Source organism: Rhinolophus sinicus, chromosome 2, assembly GCF_057876585.1.
Source record: "Rhinolophus sinicus isolate RSI-liver-muscle chromosome 2, RSI-T2T, whole genome shotgun sequence".
NCBI lineage: Eukaryota > Metazoa > Chordata > Mammalia > Chiroptera > Rhinolophidae > Rhinolophus > Rhinolophus sinicus.
Window position 1 is genome coordinate 72107884 of NC_142502.1, and position 24788 is coordinate 72132671.

General features: G+C 36.5%; 1 protein-coding gene across 3 annotated transcripts in view; it reads left to right on the top strand.

Annotated features, from left to right (window-relative positions):
* The window catches only part of COL12A1 (collagen type XII alpha 1 chain), a 113465-nt gene that overhangs the window by 42961 nt on the left and 45716 nt on the right, over positions 1–24788 (top strand). For 2 of the 3 annotated variants that reach the window (XM_088795601.1, XM_088795600.1), the window contains exons 15-35: positions 997–1263; positions 1721–1913; positions 3020–3141; positions 4908–5057; positions 5139–5258; positions 5357–5521; positions 6095–6241; positions 9110–9249; positions 9804–9933; positions 11270–11412; positions 11723–11852; positions 14251–14387; positions 15471–15600; positions 18022–18161; positions 18435–18567; positions 18671–18697; positions 19048–19190; positions 21545–21674; positions 22094–22233; positions 22665–22794; positions 24044–24186. In XM_088795601.1, the coding sequence (XP_088651727.1) occupies positions 997–1263; positions 1721–1913; positions 3020–3141; positions 4908–5057; positions 5139–5258; positions 5357–5521; positions 6095–6241; positions 9110–9249; positions 9804–9933; positions 11270–11412; positions 11723–11852; positions 14251–14387; positions 15471–15600; positions 18022–18161; positions 18435–18567; positions 18671–18697; positions 19048–19190; positions 21545–21674; positions 22094–22233; positions 22665–22794; positions 24044–24186 (2960 nt within the window). The remainder of the gene's footprint in view (positions 1–996; positions 1264–1720; positions 1914–3019; positions 3142–4907; positions 5058–5138; positions 5259–5356; positions 5522–6094; positions 6242–9109; positions 9250–9803; positions 9934–11269; positions 11413–11722; positions 11853–14250; positions 14388–15470; positions 15601–18021; positions 18162–18434; positions 18568–18670; positions 18698–19047; positions 19191–21544; positions 21675–22093; positions 22234–22664; positions 22795–24043; positions 24187–24788) is intronic. The other variant, XM_088795602.1, reaches the window with a different exon arrangement.

Sequence of the window (24788 nt, forward strand, 5' to 3'; positions counted from 1 at the left end):
ACGCGCACATTCGTTTGCTTCCCATCTCTCAGGGATCACTGTTCTGTGCTGCTTGATGTCTAATGTCTGAAAAATGTTTATCTGTATATGTACATTTTAGTTTTCTCAGATTTTTGGTTGCTTCAAGTGGTCCCTGCCCATTTGAACACGAACATTTCTCTTAGAATCAAGAAAGATTCTTTGCAGTGTTTCTTTCAGCTTAGTTTCTTCCTATAGAAAATGCTGATGGATTTTGAAGGCTAAGATTATTGAACTGAACGAAATGATCCTGCTTATAAATCCTAATTATGTATAAGAAAAGGGATATGTTGGCTATTTGTGGATATTTGATGACCTGTTTCTGATATAATTATTAATAATTGTGAAATATTAGTAAAAGATAATTTAATAAATAATATTGATTACATATTATTAAACACTTTTTACATATAGTGCTTCCTAAAACACTCAGTGTTTACCAATTTATCTTTAGAGCCCTTGAGATATTTTTATGTGTTAAAGTTCCCTACTCCTTTGATTTCATAGTCTCACATGTTCGTGGCAATCACAAAAAATAGTGTGAACTATAGTCATTCTGGCTAGTCCTTTGTACCTTTTTGTGAAAAGATCCAAGTGATACTTCTGATCTCACATTCATGACTTTTAGTATTCCCCACAGCATGATTGCTGCAGGAATTCTTTACAGATGGTAACATAATAAAAATTCTAAAAATTTATCTCCAGAAATGGATATTTTCTTTACTAAGATCTCTAGAATGCAAATAGGAAATCCGCAATATGAACTTCTATTTTTTATTTACTAGCCAGTTAAAGAAAAACATCTTACTGTGATCTCCCTGAGATTAAGCTCACACGCCATCATGAATTTACGGGCGATCACGATGCTATGCAAGAGAATAGTGTACATATTTAAGAAACCACAGATAGTTTCTTTTCACATGAGTGGGGATATGTATATTTTCTTTCAACATGGTAAACCATCCTTTTATCTAACAGTATCACAAGATTCAAAAACCTTGAAAGTGGATGAAGAAACAGAAAACACAATGAGAGTTACCTGGAAACCAGCACCGGGGAAAGTCATCAACTATCGTGTTGTATATCGGCCCCGTGGGGGAGGAAGACAAATGGTTGCTAAAGTGCCACCCACAGTTACCTCAACAGTGTTAAAGCGACTTAAACCCCAGACCACATATGACATCACAGTTCTTCCAATTTACAAGACAGGAGAAGGAAAGCTTAGGCAAGGATCAGGAACAACAGGTACAAAATAATTTTTTTGGGGGAAAGTATGTCATATTTTAAAGGGAGACTTTAATACATCTACTTTATTTGTAAATGTCTAAAATTAATTCTGCAGTAAATTAAATTAGAATAATTAAATAGGATGCCTAATTAGCATATTATTTTTGCCAGTCTAGTTCCTGGTAAAATGATTGTACATATTAATATTCTAATGCTAATCTAATCTTCTGAACTGTGAGAATTATTTACACCTCCACTTGGGTAGCATTCTACTAATCAGGATTTTTATTGGGTAATATATGTCGTGCTACCAGACTTAATCTTTTTATAAATACACATTTTGAAGTGTTATGTTTGTGATGATTCTCATGTATGTGACTTAGATATTTCTAATTTATTATTGTAGGGGCTAATAAAAAACAAAACCCAAAGCGTAATCTTATGGATAATACTTTAACATCTTTTTATCTTACAGCTTCTCGATTTAAGTCACCCAGAAACCTCAAAACATCTGACCCAACCATGTCAAGCTTCCGAGTGACTTGGGAGCCTGCCCCTGGGGAAGTGAAGGGTTATAAAGTTACATTCCACCCTACAGGGGATGACAGAAGACTGGGGGAGTTAGTGGTTGGACCATATGACAATACAGTTGTTTTGGAGGAACTTAGGTAGGAACGAACTATATTTGGTTTGTGTTTAAAGATTGACTAACTTATGTGAATCAATAGGCCTTACACAAATAATCAGTTATGTGTCTGTTTGCCAGCAGAGTTTTTAAAATCAGTTGAAGTTGCCTTCTTATTCTTAATGCTGCTAAAGTTAAGGATTCAGAATCTAGCATCAGAATTTAGGCCTATGCAGATTTTTAAAAAATGTTTTAAAGATTTTTGTTATTAAGTGGTCAGGAATGTCATTTTTTTCAATAACACCCTGACTTAAAAAAATTAACATCCATATTACATGATTTTACCAAAAGCAGCTTGTTCCTAGCCAGCCCTGTGGAATTGTGGGGTATCCTATGCCTTCTGGAAAGGCCCAGGTGACTCACGCTAGGATTCCAAGTGTGAATCCTCTTCCAGGGTGGGCCATGGGAGAGAAAAGGCAGAACTTTGTGCTTGGTGCCAGCTGGCAGGATTGGGGAAGGGTGGGCTGATTAAAAGTCTTGCTTCAGGCTGTGCAGTGGAAAACAAGGAAATTTGAGTTTGAACAGCACCCTACATTCATTACAGTAAAAAGAATGGCTTACTGTGCAATGCCTTTTGGACAGTTCGTTTGTTTCAACCATTCGTTTAATGATATTGAAATCTGTATAAATGCTTGCTATTTACTTTTATCAGAATAAGGAGGATGAAATTTGTTGAACCTACCATGTGCCGAGCATTGTGCTCAAAGCTTTATGTTACCTTGCAAGGTACAACATTTACATTATTTTCTTATAGACCATTGCTTAGCAGCAGTAAGAATAAAGAGCCTGATCTTTCCCTGACATGCTCAGTGACATGGAGACGATTCTGCATCTGATGGAAAGTCAAGACAGAAACTGGCTCTGTGAAGCCCTAGTATTCTCTAGAATGCTTGCTGGCTAGTTTCCCTTAATGCCTCACTTGTAAGCTTAAACTACAATGAAACAGAACTTATTTTTCTTCTCTTGTAATGTTATACATTATAACTTCCTTTGTGTGAAAGTTTATAAATTAACAAAGCAAAAAACAAAGCAAAAAATGATACCATTTGAGCCAATTATACGTACAGACTATATATTTTAACATTTCAGGGCAGGTACCACGTATAAAGTGAATGTTTTTGGAATGTTTGATGGAGGAGAAAGTTCACCACTTGTTGGACAAGAAATGACAACCCTTTCTGACACAACTGTAATGCCAATTTTATCTTCTGGTAAGAAATTGAGTTACATTTACCTAGGAGACCTTAATATTATGAAACTACTTTAAATATGAGTTGTTAGGTTAATCATGCAGTGAAAAACGACTATAAAAACTTAATAAAATTTATTTAAATAATTTATATGCTTAAATTTTTTTAAAAATATCCAGCTAAGCATACTTTTGACAATATATTTTTAAGGCTTTTCTTATCAGCATTGCATTGATTACACAGTACTGTATTATTTAAAGATGAATTTTTACAATAGGTAGATAATATGTATACATTTTCTCTCTTTTTTATGACTAAAATGAAGTTTTGTTTTGTTAAAGTAATGGCAGAAATAATTTACTTGGGCTGAGCAGCAGAGTTGCATTACATAAATAGGTGGGCAACCACAACTTGGGAAGCAAAATGGTGACATAAATCTTAAGTTCTTTTGCTCCTGCTATGATTACAACTTTGATGTACACGAAGCTAGTTTTGAACATTTTTACAAGTTTAAGTTGTGGATAGAATTTATTTCTAAATGTTTTCCATTACTAATTGCTAAAAAAGAGTAGGTGTAGGCAGAGCAAGAGCAGGCTTGCAAAGACTTAGGTGTTTGGAGCAGTATCTGGGAATCCTCAATCCTGATTTAATATGTAATACACGAATGATGCCTTTGTTGTGTGATGAGCATCACATAATTTTTCTCCATGAATTTCTTTTTTTTGTAACATAAAGATCAAATGCTAGCATGGCAACAGCTTGGAAAATTCATAACTGGTAACATACGCTTCTGGGAAATGCAGCATTTGAAAATATGGATGTAGATAAAATAAAGTGTCAAATCTTGCTGTTTTGCATTAATGTTTTATTGTTTCTCCTATGATGATATTAACTGACTTATATTTTTATTTTGTAGCCTGTGCACTGAGGATATTGGGATTGTTCTCTCTTTCCAAAGCACCCTAGCTTTGTGTCAATGTTTGTGCTTGTTGTCTCTATAGCTCTCAATTTGTATATTTGTTTGCATACTTTTTCCAAATTGTCTTCCTTCTCTCTTGATTTTTAAATGTGCAGACTTCACCATCTGTATTTACATAATTGTTATACACAATAGATGATTAAGTAGTTTATAACTAAATAATATAATAGCTATCAGGTTTTAAAACATGCATTTTTACTTTGAAAGGGTCTAATTTTAAGAGTCATGTGTCTGATCCTTCATAATTTATGTAATAGTTACCCAGGAGTTTAATTATTTTAAAAGATATTTTTGGCTCACTAAAACCTTTTCTAGCTTACACATTTTATCAGTTCCTCTCATACTTGTCTGCTAATGACCACTGAATATTACAAAAAAAACAAACAAACCCACAAATCTAGTTGTTAGATCACATTAAAATTTTATTAAAATTATTAATGCCTTATAGTTAGATGGCTGTACATTCTCACTTATTTATTTCAGCCCTTGGGTTTGTGAGCCGATTCAAACTTATAGTGATGGTTTTATTTAACTCTTCAGGGTCTATGACTGTGGCCAGGAAATTTAGTCAAAGATGAAGGAAAGATTTGCCACTGAAATAATCATTGGAGGAATTGATGATATTTATGACTGTTATTTGAGATTAACAAATCATATGGACATATTTTCAGAGTCTTGAAGTCCAAAGCTACAGAACTCAAATAGTTAGGCAACAGTGAGCATCTAGGGATGGCAGAGGCATGGCTAGGAAGTAACACTGCTAAGAACTTGCTGCTTACTCTGCCCTGTCTCACAATTGTCATGTCAGGGATGGAGTGCATCACCAGAGCTGAAGCAGACATTGTGTTGCTGGTGGATGGATCATGGAGCATCGGCCGGGCAAATTTTAGAACAGTGAGGAATTTCATTTCTCGTATTGTGGAAATCTTTGATATTGGCCCTAACAGAGTACAAATTGGTAGGTCTGACAACATTGAAGACATTTAGACATTTTTATTATGCTCTTTTATATACGCTAATGCCAATGGTGTTACTTTAGGCCTTGTTCAGTATAGCGGGGACCCCAGAACGGAGTGGCAGTTAAATACTCATAAAGACAAGAAGAGCTTGCTGCAAGCTGTGGCAAACTTACCATACAAGGGAGGCAATACTCTCACAGGTGAGGAAGGATGGTCTGGTGCAATTTCATTTCCTGCTTTTGGTCAAACTTTGTAGCTAAATACTGATGTGATTGATTCTCTTTTAAAAATCCCCTAGGCATGGCTTTGAATTTCCTTCGCCAACAGAGCTTCAGAACCCAAGCTGGCATGAGGTCTAGAGCTCGAAAAATTGGTGTTCTTATCACTGATGGAAAGTCACAGGATGATGTTGAGGGGCCTTCGAGGAAACTTAAGGATGAAAGCGTAGAGCTGTTTGCTATTGGTAAGTACTGAAAAGGCTAGTAATGTTCCCTGCATTACAAAAGGTGAGGATAGTTTTGTAGTTAAAAATATTTTCTGAAGTGTGAAAAAAAACCAAATTTTTCCTATCACATAATTTGTCAACATGATATGCCAGAAAGTTAATTCATTTTCTCCTTTTTTCCTTGTAATGAGACAAAATGACATGTCTTCTTGGAAGAAGGTAATGGATCAAGAGGGCAAATTTGCTATTAGTAGGATTCAGGAAAATTCCTGTTTGGTTTCCCATGGCACCATGTTCATTTTTGATATCCATTATTTTACTTTCCAGAAAGAACACTGAAGAGACACTTTTTGGTGGGAAATTGGTGCTAGAAGCATATAGAAGAAGACAATTCAAAGTAGCCTTTGGTTTATATTATTTTTTATTTGTTTCTATTTTGTAAGTAAAGATAGGTAATCATTTTATTATTGAGGAAAATCATGTGTTCTAGCTAACATTGAACATATAAGGGTAGCCCGTAAAATATTTGCTTCATTCCATTGTTTTTCTTCTGAGAAGTGCTTTTAATTTCTATATATCCATTTTTCTGAGGTATTAAAAACGCTGATGAGATTGAATTAAAGGTGATTGCAACGGATCCTGATGAAATCCATGCATACAACGTGGCAGACTTTGAGTCACTAGCCAAGATTGTGGGTGACCTCACCCTTAACTTGTGCAACAGTGTCAAAGGTCCAGGTAAGGGTAGCCCAGAATGTTCACCCTCAGCACTGTTGATATTTTGGGCCAGATCATTCTTTTTTGGATGGGGGAGGTGACTCTTTTGTGCACTGTGGGATGTTTAGTAGCATTCTTGGGATCTGCCCACTGGATGCCAGTAGCATCCCCTGATTTATGACAACTAAAAATATCTTCAGAATTTTCCAAATGTCTGCTGTGGAGAATACTGCCCCTAACTGAGAATTATTGGTTTAGTCCCTGATTTTTTTTTCTGATGGCATCAAACTAGAAATGACTTCTAGCTTATTGGAGGATACTTTTAGTTTATATGTGCCTGCACACCACACTCACTCACACACACACACGCACACACGCACGCATGCACACACGCACGTATAAATGGAGGCTGGAGAAGAGAAAGAGAGATGCTTTTCTATATATATATATATATATATATATATATATATATATATATATATATTCACTCGTATAAAGCCTCTTAGACTATAAAGCCTATTAGACTTTTGTTTTCTAAAGTTTGTTAACTTTTTTTTGTGATTAGGAATGAAAGAGGGTTTTTTTTTTTTTTTTTTTTTTTTTTTTAAAGATTTTATTGGGGAAGGGGAACAGAACTGTATTGGGGAACAGTGTGTACTTCCAGGACTTTTTTCCAAGTCAATCTTAGTTGTTCTTTCAATCTTAGTTGTGGAGGGTGCCGTTCAGCTTCAAGTTGTTGTCCTTTCAGTCTTAGTTGTGGAGGGTGCAGCTCAGCTCCAGGTCCAGTTGCCGTTGCTAGTTGCAGGGGCATAGCCCACCATCCCTTGTGGGATTCAAGGAATCAAACTGGTAACCTTGTGGTTGAGAGCCTGCACTCCAACCATCTGAGCCATCCAGGAGCTCAGTGGCAGCTCAGCTCAAGGTGCCGTGTTCAATCTTAGTTGCAGGGGGCGGAGCCCACCATCCCTTGCAGGACTCCAGGAATTGAACTGGCAACCTTGTGGTTGAGAGCCCCAGTGGCCCATATGGGAATGGAACCGGCAGCCTTTGGAGTTAGGAGCATGGAGATCTTCCTGCCTGAGCCACCGGGCCGGCCCCGAAAGAGGGGTCTTATATCTGATTTGTTTTGTCTCAACTATAGATGACCAAATTTAATACTTTGCACTTGTAACCCTTAAATATTCAGAGAAATTACAATTTTAGAGTTTAGACTTTTAGAAATGACACAATCTTCTTCACCTGTGAGGAAACTGAGATTTAGGGAAGTTAAATTACTTACTCAGAGTCAGATGGTTAAAGATGTTTTTTAGAGGTCTTTGAAAAAAGTAGCTACTGATAAGTAATTAAAATTTAGAAATAAAATGATGGAACTGAATTTGTAGCGACAAAGGGTAGTACAGCATGGTTACTATCTATAAAAATAAGAGGACAAAACACCGTAAGCACCAAAATGAAAGGTTTTTGAAAATTAATGACAAAATTTAATTATCATTATAATATGATAAAAGTTTCTTTTAAGTACTTATAGATTATGGAAAAGACTGTCTTTTCTTAATTTATTCTGGTTTTGGAAAAATTGGAATGAACTTAACAAATAATGTGGTAGAAATGTTTCACATGCTTTGCGTACTGGGGATGCATTTATTTGACTGCTCCTTCTTGAGTTTCTCTCTCCAAACTTTTGCAGATTTTCTTTTTTGGATTTTGAACAACAGACTGACCTTTTCCCTAGAGAAATAGGCCAGCCAGGAAGCCAGAATTTGTAGGCTTCTGGCTCTGGATTAGCTGAGAGAGTTGTAGTTTTATTTAGTTGGAGAGAACTTTGAGTGGGGATGAAAACATCTTTTATTTATTTTCCTTTATTTTTTTATTTTTCATCAGCTATGTAATAGTTGCATTCATTCTGGTTTCCCAGACAGTTAAATTGCTTGATAATTTTGTAGGTTTGATTATGACCCAAGTATAATAAAGGTTAGGATACTAAGAATGGAAATCCTTTCCCCAACTTTGGCTTACAAAGAAAGTAGGAAGAATTTATATGAGAATGATTTGCCATGCTTGTCGAGTCACTGGATTAATTTTCTTTCCATTTTTATTTGGACATCTTTCTAGTGGTCATACTGAACTTAATAATTTCATTTTCATTGATATTTATTCTAGGTCTTCTGTGTTAGTCATTTCACCTATCTCTACCTACAGAGAGCACAATCACAGACAGTATGATACTACCAAATTTTTAAAAACTTATTTGTTTTTCCTCTCCCTCGAGTACAAAAGTGGTTAGCTTCTCTTACCACTGACCTAGATTCTGTAGGGGAACTTATCATGAATAAGGTGCCAATTCTGTTCTCACAGGGTGCAAACTATAGTTAGGGAGATAAGCTATGAATATAAATAATCAAAATGATAATTAGTGCAGTGAACTTAGGTGGTGCCAGCAGTGATAGAGACAGTGGAATTGTCAGGTCCCAAATCCTTATTTATTGATTATTAATTAGTATTTACATTGATTATAAATTATTACATTTATTAGATTATAAATTGATTACAAGCAAGAGAGAAGAGAAAGTATCCAAATAATGATTCAGAGGTTTTGAGTCTAGGTGACTGGTAAACTGGTGGTCCCATAAGAAAGAATGGGATCAAGTTTTAATGAAATACAATGAACTCAGGTTTGAATTTTCTGAGGCTGAAAAACCCTTTGGCCACCCATTCAGAGAGGTCTTATGGGCAATGGGCCACTATACTGATTTACTGCAGTGACTTCATGTGTGAAAGAATGTGTGTACAATCTTAATATGGAAAGTAATACTGTTTCAATGTAATTTCAAACTTCATCACCTTGATGTAATAATGAAAAAAGTGTATGTACTTTATTTCCATATGTAGGTGACTTGGAAGCACCTTCTAACCTAGTTATTTCTGAGAGAACCCATCGTTCTTTTAGAGTGAGCTGGACACCTCCTACTGACAGTGTGGATAGATATAAAGTGGAATACTACCCAGTTTCTGGAGGGAAACGCCAAGAAGTGAGTAGACAACCTACAACCCACTCCTTCTTGATGTTGAGATTGGGTCCTCCTCATTAGGGCTCTGAGAAAAATGTTGGGTTAAGAGAGCAAGAGGGATACAGAGCACTACAGAACTGAGTCAACAATATGCTTTTTATTCCTTGCTAGGCAAGCACTTCCATTTGGTCTTAATTAAAGGCAAAGCACTTTGCTTGGATTCTTATGGTTTCTAAGAATTGAAGAATACCAATATGATTTTTAATTAAAACTTAATTATAGGATGCTTGATTTGTTCATTAGTTCATAGTAGAATCATAAAGTTGTAAGGGAAGAAGAAGATGATCTAGTTTTACCCACTCCTTTTACAAATAAGGAAGCAACAGCTGCGAGAATAAATTATATGACTTGTTCAAGATCTCACTGTAATCTGGTAGTATCTAAAAACAAAAGACAATGGCTTCATTGAAATATAATTTCTAAGTCATTGTAGTTAACTGCTTGGTAATTGTAGTAGAAAAGGGGAAAGTGATTATAACATAAGTTGTTATTATTTTTAAATATTCCTCCCTTAGTTTTATGTGAGCCGACTGGAAAGTAGCACAGTACTGAAAAATCTGAAGCCTGAAACTGAATATGATGTGAATGTGTATTCTGTGGTAGAAGATGAATATAGCGAGCCTCTGAAGGGCACAGAAAAAACCTGTAAGTCAAGATTAAAACAAAGTCTTCTTGTTTTGTTTTTTAAGATAAAGAGATGACAGCCCATGTGGGATTTTGTCAGTCTCCCAAATCATTCATTTATTCAATACTCACTCAACAAATATTTACCGAATGCATTCTTTGTGCAGGTGCTCAATAAATACTCAATGGTTTTCTGCTCTTACTGGCTATTCCTGCCATCATCATGGGACCCCACTGGTGGAATGAGTCGTCATAGCCACAGATAACTTAGAGAGAAAAGTACTTTTCATAGAGTTATTCATGTCTTAAGGAAAAGTGCCATGTGGGGAGTGGAACTAAGATTAGGAAGAGGAGCTGTGCAGAGATGATCTATTTCAGTTCTGTTGATGGCCAGATCTTTCTGCTGTAAATGAGGTTTCCCATATTTTTCTGGCCTTGGACCTCTGGTCTTTACTAGAGAAGTTCTACGGCTTTGACTTTGAATAGAGCTTTTAGGAGAGATGTTCCTCGCTTCTATCCCCGGTAGTATTTCTGAGGCCCTATGAAAATACTCTTTCCTTCTCCTATGTTCTTGGCTGGGCTCCAGGAGGAAAGGAGGCCACTTATAAGAGAAAGGAGTGAGTATCATTCTCTCCAAGGCAAGAATTGATCCTACTTACTGCTCAGTTCCTCAGGTCTTTATCTCTTCTCTCATTTCCCTTCATATTAGACAACAGGAGGTGGGAAGGTGGGAAATAAAGTATTTCATAATAGGCAGGATTCAGCTGATAATTCCTTAAACCTTTAAACTCGATTTCTGGACAGAAAATAGAAAGCTATATGGGTGTTGAGTGAAAAGGAGGCTGCAAACCAACCTTTTACTCTGTCACATGGGCTTGACTGCAGAAAGCCCGTAAATTGCCTACGTTCCAGATATTTATGTGTGGCACTCTCAGTTAAAAACATTTTTAAAAGAAAGAGGAAATAAAATACTGTGTTGATTACTTATCTATGAAATTCTGTGATTGAAGAATGAAAATAGTCAAATAGAGATGTTTCAGAAAAAGAGATTGAAATCTCAGGAAGTGGGTATGTATTTTGGCTTCCATATAGACTCACTGGAATCTCATTTGAAATTTAAACTTTTTCTCCCTATCAAATAGTTGTAACATACAGCCCTGAATATGAGGTAGCAACAAACAATGGGCTTGGGTTTTTGCAGGAAGAGGAAAGGATTATAGTAACTCTCACTGATTTTTCACAGCAACCTCTTCTCTATTCAGCATATACAAATATAAATAACTAAGTAGAAAACAACAATTAAAAAATGAGTAGAATGAAAAGAATTAGACTGATATCTGCTTTTATATTCCAACAGTGCCTGTCCCTGTAGTCAGCCTGAATATTTATGACATTGGCCCTACCACCATGCACGTGCAGTGGCAGCCAGTGGGAGGGGCTACTGGCTACACCTTGTCATATGAACCCATCAATGCCACAAAACCGACAAAACCCAAAGAGGTGGGAGACATTTGTTTCTTTTTCCTTGGATCTTCCAGAGACTTTACAGTTTAGCGTCCTCATTAAAATGTAGTTATTATGAACTCATTTATACATTTATACACAAAACAGAAAAATAGGAAATTAGATTTGTGACCTGTGACACATTTTAGAAAACATTGGCATGAAAAAGGAAATGCAGTTCAGAGAAATGATAAATAAAATTCGTGTTATAATCTAGTGGTTACAAGTGGGCTGTAATTGGCTGTCCCTAATTACTGGAAACATTTGATTTGAACATCTCATTTCCTCTTCGCTTGTCCATATGCAGATGCGTGTGGGGCCCACGGTGAACGACGTGCAGCTGACTGACCTCTTTCCCAACACTGAGTATATAGTCAAGGTCCAGGCCGCCCTGCATGACATCACTAGTGACCCTGTCACTGCTCGGGAAGTCACCTGTAAGACATCGCAAGCTTTCTTTCTTTCCTTGTTGCTACAAACATAACATTATTGGAACTTTTCTTTTACCTAATGATGCTAACAATGATTTGATAATATGTGCATAAGTTGCAGGGTTACTTATAGCAATCAAATTTGAGAATTAAGATTAATTCTAGACTTATGACAGCACCTTAAATTGATTTTAGGATTTGCATTTTTTTTTTCCACATTTAACATGCCTGATATTGAGAGGTATCTTACAATCCATGTTATCCTACAACTGTTCTTGGCCAGATGTCAATCAGGGCATAGAACATAAAATAGTGGCACATTTAACAACTGATCTTGTTGGAGGGATCTCCAGCATTGATGTAGGGTATACAGCATTGGTGAGAAGGGAAGTTGGCTGAGTGTGATTTTGGAGGAAAATATTAGGTTTAAGATCAAGATGTTCCAAGTTCCTGTTGAAATAGTAACTCTATAGCACATATGAATAAGTCTGTTTCAATTAAATGAATCAATCAGTTAAGTCAATTCAAAAACATATTGATCAACTATTATACTCCAGTCACGATGCTAAGCGTTGGGAAAGCACCGATAAATAATACAAAGCAGGGTAAAGTTTATGGATTCCTTTGTGGTTTGCATGTCTCTTGTGTGTGTTGATCAGCCCCCTTTGTGTTTCCTGTTTGTTTCACTAGCATTTAGGTATTTTTGCTTAAAAAGTGACAATGACTGCACTTAGGATACTTGCCTTTCCTAGCTGGTAGTTTGGTCTCATGCTGTTGAGGTGGGCATGCTGAGATAGATGACTTGCCTTAAATTTGGTGAGTCTCAGCTCACAATTCTAAGGAAATGAAGAAGTTGGCAGAAATCTTCAAGGGGGAAAGGGGACTGAGACAGAAGCATGATGGGGCAGAAAAGAGAAAGAACGCTGCAAGGTGGAACAGTATAAATTCATGAACAACAAATAATCATCTTTTATATGTTAGAACCTGTCTGGCATTGTTGGCTAGTGGCAGGTGGAAAGAGTGCGGAGCCATCCAGGGATGGAGACGTGTTCTGAGAGTGCTGGGAGAGAAGATCCATAGTGGGATGAAAGATAAAATGTGGTTACGGATTTGGATATAGGGCTGGACTGCAACAGAGGAGGAAGGAAACACAGAGAGATGCAGAGAGATGAAAACATTGAAGGGATGGAGGTGCAGAAACATGGAGTTAGAGAGAGAGACTCAGAAAGACAGATGTACAGAGTTGAAATGAGAGACAAAGGAAATTGGTCAAATGGGCAGCTAGAAAGAGTGAAATGTATCTCATGCAACAAAAGAAAACCTCTTCATTAGTTATCCTTCTCTCTGTTCTTTTTTAGGTAAAGCTTTGTTTGGCTTGTTAAAAATTTATGATTTTTATTTTCTTCTTTTTTGTTGTTAAATTTATTGGGGTAACATTGGTTAGTAAAATTATATAGGTTTCAAGTGTACAATTCCGTAATACATCACTTATATATTGTAATGTATGCTTACCACCCAGAGTCAGTTCTCCACCTAAAGTGAAATCCCCTTCCATCACCACATATTTGACCCTCCTTATCCTCCTATAACATCCTTCTGCCACTCACCCTCTGGTAACCACTAAACTGTTTTCTGTGTCTATGAGTTTTTGTTTGTTTGTCTTGTTCATTTGTTGCCTTCAGTTTTATATCCCACGTATGAGTGACATCATATGTTTCTCAATATTTTCTGTCTGTCTTATTTTGCTCAGCATGATAATCTCAAGATCCATCCACGTTGTTGCAAATGGTAGTATTTCAGCTTTTATTATGGCTGAATAATGTTCCATTGTATATATGTACCACATGTTCTTTATCCAATCATCTACTGACCAACACATTTTTATTATCTTCTAACCATTTAGGCTTCTGTAAATTTTCTTATAGACTTATTGGATGGTTAAATTTTGTCGATCTTCATTCTTCACTCTCATAACCATTTTTTCCCCAATCATATTCTTAGGGACACTTACCTCTATTGATTTTGTTTACTGTCTTAACCAATTTAAATATATGGTAAAGAAACATGAGTAATACATTTATGGTAGATTATGATTTATTATAGCTCAATAGCAAGTAAGAGCATATGTAAATAGAGTGAAAGAAGTTAACATAAATGAGAAGTAGAGTTGTCATAAAAATTTTAATTTATCCTATTTTTAAAAAACCTTCTTGGCTTTTTAAAGTCAACTGGTAGACTTTACCTGGTAGAATCATAGTACTTTTATCATCATAACCATTTTTTTTTAGTTATTTGCTGCACACCTTTAAGTTTTCTCCAAACAACTTCTTGAAAGTTTGTGTGGATTCTTTAGAGCTTTGTGGTTGAGAATCACATCTGGACCTAATTTCTCATGCATCTCCAGTGCCTTTACCCAAACCTCAAGATTTGAAACTCAGGGATGTAACCCATAGCACCATGAATGTCATTTGGGATCCTGCACCTGGAAAAGTTCGTAAATATATTGTTCGCTACAGAGCACCAGAAGAGGGTATCAAAGAGGTAGGTTGGAGATTAGAGTGAGTTTGAAATTATTCATTTTCCTGTAGGTTTAATACAAAAAGAAACTAAACACGTATAGTTGATAGCATGTTTTGAATGCTGTCAGTTTATTAATATAGTGTTGAAACTTTGTTATATTCATAAAGCATTTTTTGAATATCAATAATATATTGGACTGTCTTGAATTTAGTTTAAAAATGTTTTGCTGTATGATAATAATCTCAAAAACATCATCCCTTAGGTGTAGAATCTAGATGGTATTTTCTTTTCATCCAGACGCTTTATATGATGCTCTGCAGTCCATGAATTATTAAAAAATATCAATTATGTTTCTAAAAATAAAAGCTAGCAAGGGGATGTGGAGGAGTTTGTCAGATAATAGGAAGATAGGATAGTTGAAAGGGACAGAAAGAAGGGACGAATATGTTGTTAGAGGAATGTCCCTTCAACAGTGAATATTTGTGAGATGATACTGGGGTGGAGAGTTGTTTCCATTACAACCTAATTCAAAGTGAGAGTAAATTGAGGGGCTTCACCAGTGAATGGGTTTAAAACTTGTGTATGTTTGGGGGTCATTAATATCATCTTAGGGGCATTTTTAGAATATAGAAATAGTTCCTCTAAGCACCCAGTTACTGACTATGTTGGTCATTTGGATTATACAAAAGATAATTTATACATGTGTACACATTCATTTTATTCTGGGTTTAAATTTCAAAACAGGTACAATGACTAGTGGGTCTCACAGGGTTCTTGTGAATAGCAAATGAGATAATGCACAGGAGAGCATTTCTGAAAAGAATACGGCAGTGCTACAAAGGGGGAAAACAGGTGAAAAACGATTAAGTTGTTTGAATCCAGAGGCAGTCATCATTTACCAAACAATAGTGCCCCGTATGGCTCTAGTACATACTTTTTTTTTCCTGTTCAGAAACATATAAACTGTCTTCAGTTCCTGGACTCTATGCAAATTGGAAAACATTGCTTATTTCTGGTGCCATCTTGTGTTGAGAGGTACAATAAACAACAGACAGATGTCACAACTAAACCCTTTGTAAAAATAGTTCCACTGCTCTGTTTTAGGTAGAAGTGGACAAGTCACGGACCAACATGCATCTCAAAGAGCTCGTCTCACAAACCCTGTACACAGTCAGTGTTTCTGCCGTGTATGATGAAGGAGAATCTCCCCCAGTGACTGCTCAAGAAACTACCCGTGAGTTGTGCAAATGCTTAATTGGTAGTTGAGAAACAATACTACATGCACGCATAAGTAACCTTACTGGGTCATTTTGTTTCTTAATGCTATTTTTTTTTGTCAGTGTTTAATATGTTTGGATTGATAGATTGTTTTTCACTTATTTTCTTCCCCTCTTCTACTTTTATGTCCATTTCTTTTATAATATTTTCTATCCTCCTGTTATTCTACCAGCCACTGTCACTAATTCATCTTCTAGATGCTTAACTGGTAGGTGTGTGGGGTAGGGTGGGGTGGGGTGGGGTGGGGTGGGGTGGGGGGAAGAAAGTACACTCGTGGTGTAGGTTGGATATTTTCTCTGGAAAAGTTGCATTAGTTATCAAATATTTTTTGACATCTCACTATAGGTAAATGACTATCAGGGGTAACAAAATATAAGTATCTTTGCTCTCGATAGTTTATGATTTCATTGTGGAGATAAGACAATGAATTAAGAATACATGGGATCATGTAAGGAAGGTGAGGTATATGGCACTCAGATTGTATGCTGTTGGATTTCAGAGGAAGGGCAGACTTCCACAGTGGAAAGGTAGGGAGATGCAGAGCAACCTGCCTTGCCCCTCCTTCCCTGCTCCATTCTGTTGCCTCTTTGAGGGACTTCAGTTTCTCTCCCTCTCATGGTACTTCCATAGCATTCAACTCAATTATGTTTGCCTCTTGGTCTTTTTTTTTAAAGAAATCTATTCTACTTTCTCCTCGCTCCCTACTAATGTAGGCAGAGACATATTTATTTTGTTCAATTTTGTATCTCCAGTGCCTGACACTGCACTCAGCCCATAATATCCTAGTTAAATAGTAGTTAAGAAATCGAGGTCTAGAGCCAGCAGGATTCCAGAGAAATATAATGGGAGCCACATATGTAATTCCAAATGTTCTAGTAGCCACAATACAAAAGGTAAAAAGAGACAGATCAAGTTAATTTTAAAAATGTGTTTTGTTGAACCCAATATATCTAAAAGATTATTATTTCAACATGCATCAGTATAATTTTTAAAGAGATAGTTCACTTTTTTCATCATAATTCTTTGAAATCCAGTGTGTATTAATTTTACACTGACAGTGTATCTTAGTTTGGACTTGCCACATTTCAATAGCCACATGTAGCTAGTGCTCGCATAGTGGGCAGCACAGGTGTAGAGAATTTAAATGATTTGACTAACCTCATCCAGTAAGCTAGCGGTGGGATCAGACCATGGCCTGGAACTTTTAATTCCTGTCCAGTAACTCCATCAGCAGAGGCTCAAAAGCTTCCCCATTAGTGCTCAGCTGTCTGTACATCTTGTCAAATGTCACAGCCTGTGCCTTAACATCAGGCAGTATCCACGTCTGCTATTTTCTTACCATGTGACATCTCTTAGCAATTTCAGTTGCCTTCTTGACCTCAGGACTTTCCCGGTAAGGGTAGTGGTTAGAGATAAAAATTGATACATATGAGTAGACTGACAGCTTTACATAAACATAACGTGCAGTAAAGAGAAAAAGAAGTCGAGGGAAAAAAGGCTAGTGAAAGCCGGTAATTTAGTATACTAAATTCATACTTTCAATATATGTTTTTAATTCTTAAGATTTCCTGATAACTTTTAGATACACCCAGAGTTCATCTTTAACAGATGGTTTGATGGCAGTTGTGCTTGTGAAAGTGGTATTATATCTCAATGAGCTTTTTCATTGTAATTATAAGAAACAACTTTTTGATGGCTCTAGGTATTGTGTAGTTGGCTTTGGTTACCAGGAGATAAAGAAATGCTTAACAATGAAAGCTCAAAACTGGTGGCAGACACTTCCAGCTGCTTGTGCTGCAAACTAGAGTGCCTGTGTAATGGAGGACCTTTTAATTGGGATTTCAGCAGTCATCAGCACTCCGGGGTTATTCCTCTCTCTGGGTAGAGTCAGTACAGTCTGTTTCACATTGTGTTTAAGTTTAGTGAGTATAGGAAAAGCTTACGCATGGATCACTTAGATTATAACATTTCATGGACCATTGAAGGTTCATGCACTCTCCGATATTACATGCCAAAGTTTCTGCTTAGTGTACTGCTGCGTGAAAGAGTCTGTGATTTTCATTAGATTTTCAAAAAGTTTGAGATGCAAAATGATTAGGAACCACTGAGTTAGAAAAGTATTACTAATGGTACCTTTTTAAAAAATACATCACCATTTTAATAGAACATAAATAATCCCCTCTTATAGCCATACAGAGCTTCCCGCTTTCAGAGCTCTTATTTATCTTTCAAATGAGCTGATTTGGTGACATATTTGGTTCTGAGCAATGTTTTCAGCCAGCTTCTCCATGTCCATTAAAATAAAACAAGGCAGTTGTATTATTACTAACTTTGTAGATCACATTAAAGAACTTAATCCTGCCTTTTCTTATGATAGGCAAGGTGCCGGCACCAAAAAACCTGAAGATTACTGAAGTAACACCAGAGAGTTTCAGAGGAACTTGGGATCATGGAGCTTCCGATGTTTCTCTCTACAGAATAACCTGGGCACCTTCTGGAAGCTCGGATAAGATGGAGGTAGTGTTAACTCTCATTCTTTCTTTTTTCCCCCTTTGTTTTCTTTCTTTTTTAAAAAAAATCCCATTTAATTATAGAAAATCTTTTTGAAATATGTATTAACTCTGTTGTCAGAAAAGCATCCTTTCCTACGAGTGACATTTGAGCTCATGGCATGAATCAAAGCAGGAGAAACATCTGAGTAAATAATGTCAGCAAACTGCCATTGAGTATATGATGTATGTGGTGACTTAATTTCGTGTGGGTTTGTTTTTTTCTTTCTCTTTTCCTAAGACCATTTTAAATGGAGATGAAAATAGTTTGGTGTTTGAAAACCTGAACCCAAACACTCTCTATGAAATTTCTATCACTGGCATCTATCCTGATGAGTCAGAAAGCGATGACCTGACTGGCAGTGAGCGCACACGTAGGTGTTCATCCTTCAGGACATAGTTATTTTAAAATTAATTTAAAAAATAGAGCTTTAGCTATATTAGTAATATTCTCCCAAATTCTCTCTATTTTTCTAGTGCGTTTGGTACCCTTAACAACACAAGGTAAGAATTTAATTTGCTGAATTATATGAATGTCCAGATAATGAATGAATAGATGAATGAATGAATGAAAGAAAAATACCACAAAATCTGTTGCAAACAGGCCTTCTGCTTTTAAATTGTAAGGTGTTGATTGGAACCTTTTAAAAACAGGCCTTCTTTTCTTGAAAAACTTTGCTTTGCTGCTATTTGTTAGAGTCATTTAAGACTTGATAACCATGATTTATCATGGGTCTAATTTAGTGCTAAACCTATAAGTATATGGTTCTATTGATTTCCTTGGGAACAGTGCATATTTTGGAGGGAGGCCTTGTTCCACATTCTTATTCTGTTTCTCAACATTCTTCTTTCAGCTCCAAAAAGCGGGCCACGGAACCTTCAGGTGTACAATGCAACATCTAACAGCCTGACGGTTAAGTGGGATCCTGCTAGTGGGCGTGTGCAGAAATACAGAATCACTTACCAGCCTTCAACAGGCGAAGGCAATGAACAAACGGTAATTTGTTTTGAAAAAACTATTAGACCAATTCTACCCTTTCCTCTTCAAAATTCTTCACTGCAGTATTTGGTTAGTCATACTTATTATTTTGAGAGATGTAAGATTTACTATATTGGATGGAATTATTTGACTCCATCCCTGATGGAAACTCAGTAGATGTCCTCATGGGAGACAAGAGTTGCTCTTCATGGTTGTCTCACAGCATCAGGAAAGTGTCTCAACGTGTCCACATTTCCCTTAAAAAGCTATCACAATTGGATTATCCACGAAGATATCTAGATTTTTGAGTCTATTTAAATTTTCAATCTATATCTCCCTAGCTTAATCAGTGCTGAAAAGTTCCTAAATTTCCATTATTTGATTTTCTTTTGTTCGTTTTTTGCATGACATAGGGTATCTCCTAGATCTGGTGTTTTCAGATATGGGCACCTGTTATCGTAATTCATACTTTTTTAAAATTCTTTTTATATTTACTCAAATAGAATTTTGTGAGAAATACAGTAGGACTGTAAACTCAGCCTTCATCTATTGTATCTTCTCTGTTTTTCCTTTTTTAACAGAGCCCTTGTCTATTCACCTTGCTTAGTTTAGTTGTCTGTCTTTGAACTTTTTCCAGCTTTGCTTTTATGAAATGTGTGTCTACAACTACACACATTATCTTAGCTCAGGAAGCACCATGATTTTAACACAGATGAGGTGATGCTTTCTGATTTGTATCAAATACTTCTTTTGGAGAGGTTGATTTTTTTTTGCGGGCGGGGGGGTCCATTATAATTCCTCACATAGCCTTAGAGAGATATGAGTCATTAACCTTTAATCATTTGACTAGCTGAGCGCCAGCAAATCAGTCACACATCTTACGCTGAACCAGAAACCCTCCCACCCCCAGTGAGACTTTTCAGTTGGCCTTTCGCGGTTTCCATAGAACCAGACTTAGGTAGTTTAATGTATTTGGATTGAAAATTCGTGTATTTTACTTGAATAGGTTATCAACAGTAAATTAAATACCAACTGTAATAAACTGGCTTCTATATAAAATAAGCAAGACACATTTAATGGATTGATATTTTAATGTCAGAAGTAGATCTCTTTGTCTGTGCCAGACCAGATTTAGGTAAAACTATAAAACAGGCTAAACTTCACCGTGATACTGACCCTCCAACTGCTGTCCTGAATCTCTGTTACTGTTTCTCAACTATTTGTTGTAATTAGATGGAGTCTCATAAAATTATCCTCTGGAAAGTATGAGTTGATAATCCCTCTAGGTTTCTTATTCTTAGGGATCTTTGCATTTCAATGCTAGTCCAGAAATAAAGTAATGAATCACTGATGCCAGAATTATCTTGGAGCTCTGGACAGAAGTAGGCAGACATCCCTCTGCTTACTCATAAGGCTAATTCTATTAAGTGGCTACTTTTGGATTCGCTAAGTATCAAACTGATACTTTTCTTTCATAGCCTCAAATTTTAAATTTATTAAAATTAGCCACTGTAGTTTAATTTGCTGACATTGAGAATGGCTACAGTGATTCGCTGAGATTTTCCCTGGAACTCAGGCTGCTTGAGAGGATGGGTGTGAAGTGGGAAACATCTGGACTATGCTCGTGCACCCAGCCATCCACATGTGTACTCATTGTGGGCAGCATGCCTTTTTCATGCGATTTTAATTAGTGTGGGAGAAACATCTGAATTTGGTAAGCTGTTAACAAATCATACAAATTTTCTTTCAGCAAGATAGCTAGATGACCTTAAGCAATGAATACAATACTTAAAACTCTGTAATTAGAAGAAATTTAAAAAGCATCGTACCACAAGGGTGGGATCATGGAGATGGCTGGGAACCCCTGCCTGATTGTGTCCTGGCAAAAGGTCTGGTCACGTAGTTTACAAAGCTAATACTGTTAGAGTGGCAGTGTTTGGGGGAAACACCAAAAGCTTTAGATCTTTTGCTGAATCATTTTAATGTGTTTCTAAAGCAAATGAAAAACATCTGTAAAAAAGTAAGAAGTTCCTTTGCTATCTTCAAGTTCCTTTGTAGCTCCCTTATGATTAATGCCTTTTTGGGAAGAGATCTGTGAAATGTGTTATGGATGAAATTTGGCAGTGCTGGAGGTGAGCAAATGGAAATAGTTTTTTGAGGTCACCAGCTTAAGGCTTAGAATCCTTTTTGTGATTCAAGGTGCATAATTTACATTTAAAATGATACCATAAGATAGATAGCTTTTAAACCTTCACTGCAGTACGTGTTTCCAGACCTTGGCAAGGATCTCAAATGGCTTCCCTGCCTAAAGAGCTTTTTCTAATAGTGAGATGGAGAGAACAAGGTTAACACTTATTCCTGTTTTACTCAAGACCACGATAGGGGGAAGACAGAACAGTGTGGTCCTGCAGAAACTGAAGCCCGACACTCCTTACACAATCACTGTATCCTCCCTGTATCCTGATGGTGAAGGAGGTCGGATGACCGGAAGAGGCAAGACCAGTAAGTGAACCCAGACTCCTGTATCTTCTTTAATAATTACCACTGGAACAGCATCACGTCCTTATCTGGAAACACAGTGACTCAGAGTTTTGCTAATCTTTTAAAATGCATTTAAAAAATGATATTAATTGTTTTTAATATCCTTGCTTGGAGTTAGTCAACTGTCTCTGTGGAGAAAGACATTTATTACTTTTTAGGATAAAAAAAGCTCTGGGGCCAAACTATCTCATGGAGAAATGAGATGTGTACCAGATTACCACAGACATTCTTTCATTTATTCACTACTTCAACAAATATTTGTTGGGTACCCATTATGGGGTGCCTGCTACGTTCCAGGATTCCTGGGAGATATCAGTGAGCCTGTGTTTCGTGTGTGCTTGCTTAAGATCATACTGTGATGTGATTTCTGCACATTCCAGAACCTCTGAATACTGTGAAGAACCTAAGAGTGTATGACCCTTCTACCAGCACCTTGAATGTTCGCTGGGACCATGCAGAGGGAAATCCTCGTCAGTACAAGCTCTTCTACACACAAACAGCAGGTGGTCCAGAGGAACTGGTAACTATTTCCTGTAGTGAAAAATGAATGTTTGTTTAAACGTAGTGAAATGATTTAAAAGTGGAGCTAAAGGAGTTAACCAATTTATTTTAGCACTGAAGAAGTTCATATTCATTTAATAGAACTTGACAGTGGGTAATAGATTGGAATCTTAGTGTCTGTGTGATAAGGGGATTGAGGAGGGTTAGGGCTGGGGGAAGTAACCATTCCAGGAAGTTCTAAAAGAGAAGCCTAGGGTGAGTGTAGCGGTCTAGAGAAGTCATTATAACCCTGTAACAGTTTATATGAAGGCACATCATTATATTCCAATATTGCAGAGCTTGCTTCTTGACTTGGTCTTGAGTTAGTATTTTGAGTATTTTATTGTTTGAAGTATTATTTCTCTTACATGTTTTTCAAATCAAGTACTTTATATCTTATTAAATCTTTAGGTACCAATCCCTGGGAATACCAATTATGCCATTCTTAGGAATCTGCAGCCAGATACCCCATACACTGTTACAGTAGTTCCTGTTTATACTGATGGTGATGGAGGACGCACATCAGATACTGCAAGGACATGTAAGTAAGAAGGCACAAAAATCTAATTTTTTCATTAAAATTTTTGCTTTTCATTATAAAGGTCATACAGACCCATTAAAGATAATTTGGAAAATTCAGAATGATAGAATAAAAGCATACAATTACCCATAATTCACTCCCAAACACCGTCAACTGTTACTATTTTAGAGTAGGAGATAAAAAAAAAAAATATAATGACATTTGTCTTCTGAAATGATAATTTTAAGATTTATAAATGTGTATATACAATCATTAGTATTCTCTTTCACTAACAAAAATTCACTGAGCTTTGCTTTGTGCTTTATACATTTGTGGGAAACAGTGTTGTGTAATGGGCTTTTTTTCCCCCCAATCTTGCATTTGTAATGGGCTTTTATAGTGTGAATTGTTGAAATTTGTTCATCACATTGCTTGATTGCACATTTCTCTGTTTTCTGAAGGAGTGCTTTTTGGCATTAAAAATCTCTGTGCTTTCATTTGCCGTTAACATCTTTAAAACCAGTTTACAGCGGTTTTTTGTAGTACTGCTTAAAGGCTTTTGTGCATACTTATAAATATTTCTTTGGCTTTAGAAATATGCTTGCTGATGGCTAAACAGAAGCAACTATGGATGGCTTTTTTTGCTAAAAGATTAGTGACCTAGAAAGATGTTATTGGCTAAACTAGAGTTTGGAGTTAATATGTGGGTTTAATTTGTTTTTCAAAGTCCCTATTGGGGCAGTTAATTGAGAACTGAGGATCTTATTTCTCCCTCCTTTTGCTTTTAATTTTAATCAGCGAAGACGTTCAGTAGCTATTTGTTGAATGAAGAAGGAGTGAATGAAAGAATGAATGATTGAAGCTGGCTGACTGAATTAGATGGGCTCATAGCTACTTTTACTTAGAAGACAGACATTGTAAAATTCCTCCTCTCTATCTCTCCGTTACCTATGTTGGAAAGCTGAACCTTCTTTTCCAGTTCATTTTATCTCTTATCTGTTGTCCCTTTATGGCCAACTTTATTACTACTTTTACTAGCTTGTTTTTATTGGCAATAACTTTGTTTCCATACAGACAAAGGCTATAATTGGCTAACATTGAGTAAATTTGGACTTGGAGACTTTAAATCTGCTTTTGTATGTAGATAATTAGAAGTTTAAGGAGGGCAGTATTTTACCCTTTTACAGAGTGTAAGTTCTGAAGAAGTGATAGCAAAAGCTAACATGTGTAAACAGACTTACGAAATACGTGTTGGCTTTTCCTTCCTCAGTGGTGAGAGGACTGGCAAGAGACATCCAAGTGTACAATCCGACGCCAAACAGCCTAGATGTTCGCTGGGACCCTGCCCCTGGGCCTGTGCAGCAGTATCGCATTGTGTATTCTCCTGTGGCTGGCACGAGACCCTCGGAATCTGTAAGTAATTTTGTCATCTTAGAGCTCAGCAATTGAATTTCATACATTCTACTGTTCCTCCTGCCATGGCTGCTGGCCCAGAACAATAAGCCAGTTGTTGGTGTGGCACCGAGTCTCAGAAACTTCATTTCCTGATAAATGTAAGCTCATGTTTATGTCATGTTGGGGAGCCTGTGAAAATGCAAACCACAAACATGCCAGAGTATAATGATTAAATGATTGCTTTTGATGAATTAAGGCAGGTGTATTAACTATAAGATTAGTCAGCAAAATTGAATTTGGGGAAATGCAAATTAGCCTATATGAGTTAAAAACCCCAGTAATAAATGCAAATTATTGCTAAACCTTGTTAATATGGGCTTTTGTTATAAAGTACAAATGTCTTTATTGTGAAACTGTCTTAGAGTATCCCTTCACTGGCTTTTAGAAATGGCCCAATTTATCTTCAATTCATAGTACCATTCAGTTTTGTAAGTAGATTAGTAATTTAGTAATCAGAAATTACTAATTTGAATAAGGACAGTATCAGAATACCTAAAGAAAAGTAAATTTATAGATTAACCTTATTTATAAGTCTTCATAAAAATGAATAATGGTGATGG